The sequence below is a fragment of the Dama dama genome, chromosome 29 (genome assembly GCF_033118175.1).
Source record: "Dama dama isolate Ldn47 chromosome 29, ASM3311817v1, whole genome shotgun sequence".
NCBI lineage: Eukaryota > Metazoa > Chordata > Mammalia > Artiodactyla > Cervidae > Dama > Dama dama.
The window spans coordinates 26,211,838-26,224,996 of NC_083709.1; the positions used below are offsets into that span (position 1 = coordinate 26,211,838).

The following is a 13,159-nucleotide window of genomic DNA, read 5'->3' on the forward strand; positions in this document are numbered from 1 at the left end:
GGAGAGCTGACTCATTTGAAAAGACCCTGATGCTGAGAAAGATTGAGGGCAGGAGAAGCGGACAACAGAGGATGAGATGGTTGGATGGCATGATGACACAATGGACATGGGTTTGGGTGAACTCCAGGAGTTAGTGATGGACAGGGAGGCTGCGGTTATGGTGTCGCAAAGAGTTGGACACGACTGAGCGACTGAACTGAACTGGTAAAATACTTTTATTTTAATTTATTTTAATTAATTTAAATAATCACAAATATTTGTATTTGTAAAAATACAAACAATTTATATTACAAATAGAAATAGCTATTGGCTATCACAATGGACAGTGTAGGTTTTGACTATAAATTTCTCAATGTAAGCCAGAGATTATGATTTTATATAATTTTTCAGATACTTTTCAGGAACACAATCTTACATTTCAGTAGGACTAAAAAAGCCCATAGGTTAAATGTCCCAAACCTTGAGAGAGGTGAAGTGCCCTGCATGGCATGAGAGAAAAGGCTAGGAAATATTGACTGAAATCCATGCTGAGAAGAGGGAGAGAATGTCTCACTAGAATGGGAAATGAGGCACTGGAACAGGTAACAGCAAAATCACAGCAGATAGTGGTACATGCTGGTAACAGAACTTTTCACATAAGGCTCTGAACTATATTTGTAGAAAATGACTATTTTCTTAAATAATACCTAAATACTATTTAAGTATTATTAAATAATACTTAAATTATTAAATAATACTTAATATTTAAGTATTAAATATTAAATAATACTGGTTATTATTTAATCTTATTTAATCTTAAATAATTAAATAATATTTAATTACTAAATAGTTAATAATACTGATTCTGTTTTAAAGGAGAAATTAATACAGTAATAAAATCTGATGAGTTCTCTTAGACTTGCACCTTTAAGGTTTCTGCCCTTAAGGTTTTTAAATAAGAAATATTAAACACATAAACGATTCTGTGAATCCACTTTTAAAGACTAAACAACTACAAAATTTTGAGTCATTTTCCTCTACAGCACTGATAATTATTAAGCAAGTATTTCTAAACTACTGATTTGTTTTTCATCCTTTGGCCACCCTGCATGGCACATGGGATCTTATTCAACCAGGGATCAAATCTGTGGCCCCTGCACCAGAAGTGCAGAGTCTTAACTACTGAACCACCAGGGAAGTCCAATAACCAACTGGTTTTTAATATTTAGTGAACTAAGTTGTATCATAAGTAAGAAAATTAAGTTTGCTGAAAGGTAGGATATATTATATTATAGAAGTTGGTATATCACCTTATAACTAATTTCATGCTAGTATGTTCATCCCTGATAAGTCATTTGCACATATACATAAAATTTAAAAACTCAATATGAAACAGTTCCCTATGTTTTGATTTATATATATATAATAGACCAACTTTTTAAATCAAAACATATAGTGTTATTATTATTATGCATTTCTAAACACATAGAGAGATAAGGAGAGATGTAGTATAAATCTGTATGTTAGCCTCACTTCCTTACTTAAGCATTATAATGGAATAATAATTATTACCAAAAGTAACACTTCTGGTCTCACTTCTCATAAATATACAAATACCTACCATTGTCATTTTGATATGAAAACCAAAAAAAACTATTTCAGAATATTTCTATATAGTACTAGAAATCTAATTTTCATTTCTGAGTTTTCCTTCAAATTTCTTCAAAGAAATTATAGCAAAGTTCACCAACAAGGACCTATTTGCTCTATAGCATAGAAAACTATACTCGATATTTTATAATAACCAAAAGGGAAAAGAATTTGAAAAGAAATATACATGTATATGTAAATCAACTATACTTCAATTTTAAAAAGTTATAGCAAAGTTCACCAGAAAAATGACTAAAATAGCTCATACATGTATATAACTCCATAGTTCACAATGAATTCTCATATTCATTCTCTTATTTAACCCTTAAAATTTTTGAATCAAGGAGTAAGAACTGAGAAAAATAGCCTTTCACTGTATAATTCTGATTTAGCAATACACTGTAATAGCTCCCAGGTGGCGCTAGTGGTAAAGAACCTGCCTGCCAACACACAATGTAAGAGATGAGGGTTCCATCTCCAACATCTTGGGTCAAGAAGATCCCCTGAAGAAGGGAAGGGGGCAAGCCACACCAATATTCTTGCCTGGAAAATCCCATGGACAGAAGAACCTGGAGGGCTACAGTCCATGTGGTTGCAGAGTCAGACATGACTGAAGTGACGCAGCACTAATATACTGTAATACTTCTTATATACAATATGCTCATCTTCTTAAAATAGATACCTTTCATACCAGTTTTCATTCCACTCAAACCTTGCTGTGTTACAGGACGATCAGCAACTCTGATTTGAGAAGACAGAACTCCTCCTGTCCCTATGGGACCACCACGAGAGCCTGGTCTTCCTGTTCCAGATGGCATCTAAATGACAAGATTCAGTTTCAATAAAATAGAGAAACACTGTGCCTCTAATATTAACATTATATGAAGAATATTAAAAATAAAACTAAGATTCTATATAATATGTAAAATTTTCCTTACATTTTTAAATGTTTGAAATAGTACATAAAATTAATATCTAAAATTAATGATAATTAATATTTTTCTTTAAAATGTAAAATTCTATGTGTTAGACATATTTATACCACTTCTAAACTGTAAAGGAGCAAAATGTCCACATATTTGTCCTTATTTAACAACAGGACTAATGGTGAAGCTGAAGCTCCAATATTTGGGTCATCTGATGTGAAAAACCAACTAATTGAAAAGTGTCTGATGCTGGGTAAGAGTGAGGGCAGAGGGAGAAGAGAACATCAGAAGATGAGGTGGCTGGATGGCATCACCAATCAATGGACATGAACCTGGGCAAATTTTGGGAGATGGTGAGTTTATACAATATACTTGCCTACATTTTCCGCTAATACATTTATGATTTCATTTTTTAATATAAAATTTTGAAAATATCTAGGACTCTGTGTGAGGGTGGGATTTGGTTTATAAAAACAAATGGTTTACCAATTATTCAGCAGTACTGAATATTTCATGCTTTCCTACTAATTTGAAATGCAACCTTCATCACTAATTAAATTCTTCTTGCCTAATTCCATTTCTGGTCTATTCCATTTCACTTGGTTTTGGCACCAATACGCTATACCCCTAAATTGTTGTAGCTTTAAAATAAATTTCAATATTAGTATGAGTACACATCGTCTCTTAACATTAGTCTTTTAAACATTCTCCCACATTGATACAGTTGTGTCCAACTCTTTACAACCCCATGGGCTATACAGTCTGTGGAATTCTCCAGGCCAGAATACTGGAGTGGGTAGTCTTTCCCTTCTCCAGGACATCTTCCCAACCCAGGGGTTGAACAAAGGTCTCCCATATTGCAGCTGGATTCTTTACCAGATGATCCACCAGGGAATCCCAAGAATACTGGAGTGGGTAGCCTATCCCTTCTCCAGTAGATCTTCCCAACCCAGGAATTGAACCAGGGTCTTCTGCATTGCAGGCAGATTCTTTACCAATTGAGCTACCAGTGAAGCTCTTTATACTTCTAGACGTTTAAAAAAAAAAAAAAACACATATAATAGTATGCTTATAGCATAAAGAAAAACAAAGAAGAATCTCTATTTATTATAGACGGGCTTTTCAAATTCTACCAGGATATACACATAATAGTTCAACAATTTGTTTTAAACTTACACCAGTTGCCACTCGAATATTTCCTGACGGGGGTCGTATTCCAGAAGGAGGCCTTCCTGTCAATCCAATCCCACCTCGAGAAACAGGGCGAACTGCTGAAGGTTTGTGATTACTGGCCATTATTTGCTCAGTTTAACCACTGCTTGGAAACAAGAATAATTTAATTCTACTTTGATACCTCCTGTAGCAAGACAGGAGTGAACCACATACCCTTTCAAACATTTAATCCACTGTGACTTTTCTTGCAAATTGATATTGTAGGTACCACCATGTACAAAGTTAAGCCTGCTTTAATTTTGTTCAGATTTGACATAACTGTTCCATTCAGAACCATGGAATCATTTATTATAACATGCCCTCCTCATTTCCCTACTATCTTATCAAAATGCAACTCCCTCTACTTACCTTTCTCTCCTGGGCTCTCATTCATACTCTAGTTAACTAAAGTTTTCTCTCTCCTTACAAAACCAGTATCTTTCTTCTCTGACTATTTTTATCTGTGCTTTCTGGTCTATAGTAAATTCGTTATATTCTCAACCCTGTTATACTTCCTTGTACTCGTCAACTTAACAGGATCCTGTCTTCTGAAAATACTTTTGGTAGTGAAGGCTGTCTTAGCTTCTTGTCCAAGGCAAAGAAGGAACACATGGCACTCTCCTTGCTCCACAATGTAACTGGCAAACGTTATTCTTCAAAGTTTAAAAAAAGTAATAAACAACATGATTCTCTTCCATTGAGGACCAAATAATGCAACTACATTGCCTTGGATCTTTTCTGGTTGCTTTTATATAGGAGACACCTAATCTCTCCCCCATATTTACTAAAGTCTTGTGTATCTTGTTCAGTCTCTCCATTCTAGTACCATCAACAACCTGGATGATTTCCATATGGATACTGGATTCAACATGTAACATTCTAGCTTCACAGTTCCATGACCCAAATCCCAGCAACCATTTCAATTCTAATTCATGGCCATGGCCAGAGCTGGAGCTTATCATCTGGAATTGCTTCATCTCAAATATCTTAATGAGATACTTTATTCTCTGGCCTTAATTTCCTCTCCTTCTACCTTTTTCTCACCTTTATTCTCACAAAAGACTTTGATGCTGGGAAAGATTGAGGGCAGGAGGAGAAGGGGATGACAGAAGATGAGATGGTTGGATGGCATCACCGACTCAATGGACATGGGTTTGGGTAGACTCCGACAGTTGGTAATGGGCAGGGACACCTGGCGTGCTGCGGTTCATGGGGTCACAAAGAGTCGGACAAGACTGAGCCACTGAACTGAACACCTCCCCTTAAACTATTCCCTTTATTCATTCTCTCCTAGTTTATCAGCCCCCTCCTGTACTCAGCAGAATAAAATATCATTCAAAGTTTTGACTATTTAAAATAGCATTTTAAAATTATGGTCATAATCTATTAGTAGCTTATAAAAACAACTTAGAGGGTTATGACCAATTTGAGTTAAATATGAAATAAAACAGAAGATCTAAGAGGTTTCACTGCACATAGGAAGGGTACTGTTTCATTAAATTTTTGTTTCAGTTACATTTGTGTAAATTTACACATACATGTATACGGGTCTATAATGTAAGATATATGTCCTATTATGCATAATGTTCAAAAGAGTTTTAAAGATTCTGAACTAGAGAGAGAATATGGAGAAAAAGAGTACCTAAGACTCTGGCCTGAAGAATGTAAATATATACAGGTTGCACAGAAGAGGGAAAGCTTGTATAAGAGACTGAAAACAAAGACTAAGAAAGCTAACAGAAAAGCCAGGAGTGTGTGTCAGAGATGCCAAGAGAAGGCAAGAATGGTCAGCCATGACATTTTCTTCTGGGAATTCAAGTAAGATGAACACTGAAATGTCCACTGAAATCCCCAATGAAGAAGCCATTAGTGACCATGATGGTCATTTTCAAGGATTCCTTTTCTTCTCAACATTAAATTACTGTCTCATGAGCACCATCAACTAATTTACATCCTTGAACACTTCTTCAACCCACTTCACAAATCAGAGACTATTCTCTACATTCAACCTGGACTGTGGAACACCATTGATGGAAATCTCACAGCTGTAAAGACTGGAGAACTGCAAAGTCATAGTCACCAAATTTAGATGGATCTTCATATCTCTGAAATTATTTTATTTATCCTTGATAAGCTACTCTGTCCTTGATGATTGCGATTCTTAACAACTTTTCTACTCCTACCTCTCTCAGCAGATGACTCAATTTCATAATTAAGAAAATTAAGATGTGAAAACCATCATATTTGGAGCAAATCAACTTACCTATATAAATGCTGCCTTCCAATCTCAATAGCCATGACTTCTCTCATTCAAGATCAATCTCTATTCCGATTTATCCTCTTAATCCCACCCCTCTGGGACATTAGCTTCCCTCTTCTTGCCAAGCTCCTTCTCCCTAACCCCTGCCCCAAGCTCCTTCGGAGCATTATCCAGCTCCTGAGAAGGGGACAACAGAGGAAGAGATGGTTGGATGGCATCACCGACTCGACGGACTTGAGTTTGAGCAGGCTCCAGGAGTTGGTGATGGACAGGGAAACCTGGTGTGCTGCTGTCCATGGGATCGCAAAGAGTCGCACACGACTGAACAACTGAACTGACTGACTGACTATGTCTAAACTTCTTCCTTTCTTTGAGTCTGGTGTCATGTTCCATTCTTTCCTAACCCTAAAAACTAATTTCTTGATCCTGAAACCACCTTTAATTCTGTCGTATATATTCTTTTTCTACACAGGCAAATTCTAAAATATCGCAACCATCTCCGGGATACTCCCCTCTTCTGTTTCTACTCTTTCAGTCTCCTTCATCTTATTCTACCTGCCCCTATTGTTGCATTTCTCAAGATATGAACCAGCCTATTTTTCTTTTTCCTCTCTACCATCTCATTGATCCACCTCATCTATACTCAGGGTTTGAGCGATTAATAAGCTGATGACTCACAATACTGAATCTCTAGTCCTGACTCCTCACACTCCCCCTGAGGTGTTTATATCCAAATAATTTACTTGCCATTTTTACTTCAATATAGTATCAACATTTCAAAACAAATGAAATGTAAACTCACTGTCATCTCTCCTGAATTTATTCTTCCCCCTGGTATACCTCCTAATCACACAAGCCAGAAATTTAGTCCTTGATTTCTCCCTCTCCCTCATTTCCCATGGCTAACCACATAATCCTACTTTTATTTCTAAATGTTTAAAATATAACTTCCTCTCCATTGCTATAGTACTGTTCAGAGCCTCATGGACTCAAGTAGATTATTATATTGGCCTCCTGACTTGTCCCTTGTGTAACACACAACTTGCCTGTTATACTCCCTAGGAATCCATCAACCACCAGTTCATAACCACCCTGCTGCTGCTGCTGCTGCTGCTGCTAAGTCGCTTCAGTCATGTCCGACTCTGTGCGACCCCACAGACAGCAGCCCACCAGGCTTCCCCGTCCGTGGGATTCTCCAGGCAAGAATACTGGAGTGGGTTGCCATTTCCTTCTCCAGTGCATGAAAGGGAAAAGTGAAAGTGAAGTCGCTCAGTCGTGTCCGACTCTTAGCGACTCCATGGACTGCAGCCCACCAGGCTCCTCCATCCATGGGATTTTCCAGGCAAGAGTACTGGAGTGGGTTGCCATTGCCTTCACCAAATAACCACCCTAACCTTCTTCAATTTGAATTTACAGGGCTGTCTGAACTGCTACTATGCATCTGTACACATATCTATCCCAGGACCTATCACACCAATCTGCTTAAATACTTCTCCACCTTGAAGGCAAGACCTGGATCTTATTCATTTTTACATCCCCAGCATTAATCTCAGTGCCAGGCAAAAACTTTTTTTTTTTTTTTGGTACCTTCTGAATTTCCTTCCACATGAAGGCACTGCCACCTACAAAATCCAGCTACAAAAATTTACTCAATTATCAAAAAGAAAACAAATCACTTCTTAAACCAAAATGGCTTCTCAGTTTCTGTAGCCCCTGCCCAGTACTTCTCTGCGTTTCCTTGGCATTATTCATGATCAATCCTGGAATGGTTTCTCTCCTCTCCATAATATTTTGTTTTCATTTAATTCTACTTAGGTTGATGACTCACAAATCAGTATCTCCAGTTCTGTCCTTAAAACTGGACACCAATTCTGAGTTTTCAACTACTGGGGGGGAGGTGGATTTCTATTCAGATATCCCATTATTACTTTATATTTAATATGTTCACAGCAGACTTAGAATCATCCCATTCCAACTAGCTCCGTGATTCTATTTTCTGGCCATTTTGAACTCTTCGGACAAAGTAACAGAATTATTACTATTATTTCAAATGGAAAAGTAAGTTTTATAAAACGACTTTTTCAAAGGCAGACGAGGTCTATGGTCCAAACAGTTTCTACCACGGACTTCCCTAGCAGTCCACAACTCTCTGTGCTTCCACTACAGGGGGCACCAGTTCCATCCCTGGTGTTGGAACTAAAGCAGTGGCAAGGGAAAAGAAAACAAAACAAAACGGTTTTCTCTCAGAGAAAGTTAAGACAATAAACCTTCCTTTATTCAGCAAAAATAGTTGGGGTTACTCTAGCTTTCCTGAAAACTTTAAGAAAACGGACAATACATAGAATTCCACCCCATTTTCTTTGCCACTGCTTTATTACAGCGGGAAAAAATTTAGTTAACATTTGATCAGTTCCACGGGGTAAAATACAAGGGAGGAGCACTAGTAACAAACAGGCCACTAACTCCGGGGTTAGTCTTTCAAATATTCGCATAATCTAAGGGGTTATTCACACAACCAGAGAGGTCCCAGAAAGACGAGGGATACTAACGGAGCTCCGACAGTTACCAGCCGTACACCCTCAGGGCGTGTTTTTTTACTGTAGTCTGGCGAGAGCTCCAGCTTGCAGTCTTTGTGACGATTTCAGATACTGAAATACCTGACTCCTAATTATTATCCCAATCATTATCCTCCCCAAACCAACCATTTTAATATATTTTGAAGAAGCGGAAAGTTGCTAAGTCCCTTCTGCTATGACCAACAGACAGACAGCTATTATTACTTCGAGTAAAACTCAGACCACAGTTAATTTTCTGAGGCGCTCGGGTCGTTCCCTCTGGTCCCCTGGCAGGTCTGCTTAGGGGACTGTGTGAGAAAATCTTTTCTCATGTTCTGCAGGACTAAAAATTGGCCTTCCTTAGCCCGGCGTCGGGCTGGAGGAGAACTCCTAAGAGCCGGGTTTATTTTGTTTGAAGCGCATCAGCATCGTCCAAGCTAAGACAACCAGTAACGGAGGCAAGGAAAAAGTTGGGACCGGGGATTTCTCACCTCAGCCGGCGCTGAGGGGTGCGAAAGGAGCGAGGTCGCACCACCCAGGGGCACTCGAACTTCTTGTGAGCCCTCCACCACCGCGTAGCCCACCGGTAGGGCCCGCGAACCCGCCGCCTAACTGGAAAGGCCGCGCTCACCTTCGTGCAGCTTTCCTAGGCCCTCAAAGCCTAATCTCTGGTAGCCGCGAGCCTTTTCGTCGCCCGGCAACAGGGGGCGGGGTGCCTCCATCGGATTGGCCAATCCTCAGCCTCCGCTCAGTGACGCGAGAGTGAAATGTTCTCGCGATATTTGACGGCTAACGTTCGTTTCCTCAGTAGATCCGAGCTTTTCTGGAGGAGATGGAAAACGGCGTTTTGGCTAGGAATGAATATTTTATTTGGAAACTGATTTGCTTTCTAATCAGAATAATCTCTCTGATTGTGTACCTGACGTGAACTCACTCTAGCGAGTTTTATTATATCGCTGTGTAACGTCATTTGTACTCCGTCAGACTTTTTATTTCAAGTTATTCCGTGGTAGGCAGCATTCGTGGTACAGTCTTCTAATTAGCGGTAGTTTCCTTTTTATTAGAAGAAAGGAACGCAACACATATGATACAGCATTAAGTCTCGATGCGATTCTGGTAGCATGTTCTCACTTCATTGAAGGCTTTTATACCTTTAGGCTTCCTTTCACAGTGATTCTGCGAGGAGGGCTGAATTTAAAGCGAATTGGCTTAAAAGAATTATTTTATTTTCAATTTTTTTTAATTAAGAAAAATGAGAACTACGTCGTCTCAAATCCTACTTCTCTAATAAAAGGAACTTTAAGTTTGTTTTTTTCCAATTTTCCTATAGTCAGCTTAAATGTGACGGGAGCTCTAATTTTATATATGTGTGTGTGTATATATATATATATAACTTTTAACATTTTCACACTTTCCATCTTGCATACACTATGTCCAGGTTTACTGTTGTATGCCTACCTTCAAGTAGGTTAAAATCTGTGCAATACAAAATGAAATAATGTTCTGTGACTGAGTTCTCAAAGTTTGTAAAGCATTTTCGTGTAATTACTCCACTTGAGATCAACATATTTGTAGTGGTCATTTGTTGTCTTTAGGGTCACTTTAGTGAAAGGAAGTAGAATTTGCCATCCCAAAGTATGCCACATTGGTAAAAGGCTTATTTTGAGTGGAAGGCAATTGAAAAGATGTAGATACAAGAAAAGCTCTCCATTCCACTATTTGCGTAAAAACAGAACATAAACTTTCAAAGTCTCCTTTTCTTGCTTCTTAAACAGGAAGGCCAAAAGTTAATCATTGGAGACCTTTATCAGCCTGGAGACGGCACCAGAGGAATCTACTAAAAACAATTAACCAGCCTTTACTGTTAGTTTCCCATGTAATTGCCTTCCCATAATGCTACCTCTAAAGAGTCCTTTTACCACTTGTGTAGAAACTTATCGTTCCTTTGTTAAGATGCTGTATAAGCCCAAACTTTAGTCACCGAGCTATTCATCTCTTAATTTCTTTGTATATATAATACATGTAACAACAACAACAAAAACAAAAAACGTCTCTTCTTAAAACGTAATCTTCTTAATCTTTTACTACAGAGCCCCAGCAGAAACGGTAGAAAGAAAAACCTTCAACTTCTAACGTCCAACTATTTTATATGGTCTCATAGAGAAGCTACTGACGTGCCTTTTCCGTCGGTGTTTTCAGACATAAGGGAGACCCAACATTTGCCATTTGTATAGAGCTGTGACAGTTTGAGAGAAAATCTTAAAAAACAAAACTTTCTCTAAAGTACCAAGAACCCAGTTTAGTATTCTCAGAATTTAAGGCAAGTGATTGTCTCCAATTTAGTTCCAAGATCTCTCGTCTTAGATTTAAAAAAACAAAAACAAACAAACAAAAAACCTCAGGAGACTACGCCGAGTTTGGGGAAATCGGAGTAATATTGCTCCCAAGACAACACGTGAAGCGAACTCACTTAGCCAGGCGGACCAAAATTTAAAATACCCGGATTTGGCGCTCCTGGGACTCACGCCCCGCTTACGCGTGGCATTGTGGGATTTGTAGTTCGGACCATATCCGGTATCGAAATAAAAAGCTCAGCCAGGGCTCGGAGAGGATTCAGGCTCAGAAAAGAACCAGATTCGGGCGCCCAGACAGAGAGGCCGGCGGTGGTATTTCTTCCTCGCTGGCGGTCCAAGCGACCGTCGCCTCCGCGTTGGCCTCAGCAGTCAGGACGCACACACTCTGCGTCATGGCGGGCTGAGGCCGATGATGAATTCCGGTGTGCATGTCAGGGTTGCTGTGTCACTCGGCCCGCTCGGCGCGCCCCTTCCCTGCCGCCCTTCCGCACCGGCCTTTGGGCTCTTCCGGGCCCGGCGTCCCTCACCTGCAGGCGCTCTCCAGCCGCTCGCCCGGCCTCTCCGACTGACCAATCTCGCGCCGTGCCCCGGCCCCGGGCCCCGGACCCACCAGGGCCATGGCGAGCGGCGCCTGCAGGTACCGGCTGAGCTGCTCGCTCTCGGGCCACGAGCTGGACGTGAGGGGCCTGGTATGCTGCCTCTATCCACCGGGGGCTTTTGTGTCCGTGTCCCGAGATCGCACCACCCGCCTCTGGGTCCCAGACAGGTGAGCGCCCCGAGTCCCGTTAGCCCCCAATTGTGCTGCAAGCTTCCTGCGGAGTCCAGGAAGAGAGTGCCCCCTCCCTGCCCTCTTCCCTCTCTTTCTGGCCTTCCCTGCGATCCGCGCTCCCTCCCATTTCTGAGGTAACTGGCACTCTGGGTACGCCGTGTAAGAAACCTGTGAGATTCATGTGAAAAGAGTGCTGGGTTAAGGGAACAGAGACCTACTTTCTTGCCCTAACTTGACCACTAAAAAAGTGAGTGACCTTGGATGAGCCTTTTATTTTTTGTGGCTTCAGTTTGTGAACGATGATTTTCCCGTGTTTTCTATTTGAAAATTTTTTGATGCCAGGTGCACCCTCATTAATGAGGTAGTGTAAAAGCATCTGGCATGTGATTGAAGTAAATCCTCTTCTTTACTAAGAATTTGCTCTGTAGTCTTCACTCAAATTTGAGAATTAAGGTTCTCAAAAATTGTATTGCAGGAAGGTGCCTTGGCTCCTCTCCACGTTATCCAACTCAGAGTTTCTTAGTCCTAGTTAGGTGATGGACTTGAGTGGAGGGGAGAAAACTCCTCAACTGTTTTATGGATGTGGGGAGAGGGTGTTTTCTTGAGAGAAAGCCCACTGCCTTCAAAAGATTTTCAAGAGATTAATCAAGTTCAAGGGTTTAGCCCTGATTTAGCTGTTTGTAACAGGAAATGCTTCAACAGTACCTGGACTGTGAACTTCCAGATGTTCAAGATGGATTTAGAAAAGGCAGAGGAACCAGAGATCAAATGGCCAACATCCACTGGATCATTGAAAAAGCAAGAGAGTTCCAGAAAAACATCTACTTCTGCTTTATTAACTATGCCAAAGCCTTTGACTGTGTGGATCACAACAAACTGTGGAAAATTCTGAAAGAGATGGGAATACCAGCATACCTGACTTGCCTCCTGAGAAATCTGTATGCAGGTCAGAAGCAACAGTTAAAACTGGACATGGAACAACAGACTGGTTCCAAATAGGAAAAGAAGTACCGCAAGGCTGTATTTTGTCACCCTGCTTATTTAACTTATATGCAGAGTACATCATGCGAAATGCCAGGTTGGATGAAGCACAAGCTGGAATCATCATTGCCAGGAGAAATATCAATAACCTCAGATACGCAGATGACACCACACTTATGCAGAAAGTGAAGAAGAACTGAAGAGCCTCTTGATGAAAGTGAAAGAGGAGAGTGAAAAAGTTGGCTCAAAGCTCAACATTCAGAAAACTAAGATCATGGCATCTGGTTCCATCACTTCATGGCAAATAGATGGGAAAACAATGAAAACAGTGAGAGACTTTATTTTGGGGGGCTCCAAAATCACTGCAGATGGTGACTGCAGCCATGAAATTAAAAGACGCTTCCTTCTTGGAAGAAAAGTTAACGACCAATCTAGACAGCATATCAAAAAGCAGATACATTACTTTGCCAGCA

General features: G+C 40.1%; 2 protein-coding genes across 6 annotated transcripts in view; one reads left to right on the forward strand and one right to left on the reverse strand.

Moving 5' to 3' along the window:
• IFT74 (intraflagellar transport 74) overlaps positions 1-9,366 on the reverse strand; it is a 97,355-nt gene extending 87,989 nt beyond the window's left edge. The window contains exons 1-3 of one of the 4 annotated variants that reach the window (XM_061132268.1): positions 9,214-9,366; positions 3,732-3,870; positions 2,312-2,447 (exon numbers count right to left, since the gene is read on the reverse strand). In XM_061132268.1, coding sequence (XP_060988251.1) covers positions 2,312-2,447; positions 3,732-3,851 — 256 coding nt within the window. In that variant the 5' untranslated portion in view covers positions 3,852-3,870; positions 9,214-9,366. Of the gene's footprint in view, positions 1-2,311; positions 2,448-3,731; positions 3,874-9,073 lie in introns of those variants that run through there. The other 3 variants (XM_061132266.1, XM_061132267.1, XM_061132270.1) reach the window with 3 other exon arrangements.
• A 2,004-nt stretch (positions 9,367-11,370) lies between these two features.
• Positions 11,371-13,159, forward strand: part of PLAA (phospholipase A2 activating protein) — a 37,335-nt gene continuing 35,546 nt past the window's right edge. The window contains exon 1 of one of the 2 annotated variants that reach the window (XM_061132757.1): positions 11,371-11,702. In XM_061132757.1, coding sequence (XP_060988740.1) covers positions 11,554-11,702 — 149 coding nt within the window. In that variant the 5' untranslated portion in view covers positions 11,371-11,553. The remainder of the gene's footprint in view (positions 11,703-13,159) is intronic. The other variant, XM_061132758.1, reaches the window with a different exon arrangement.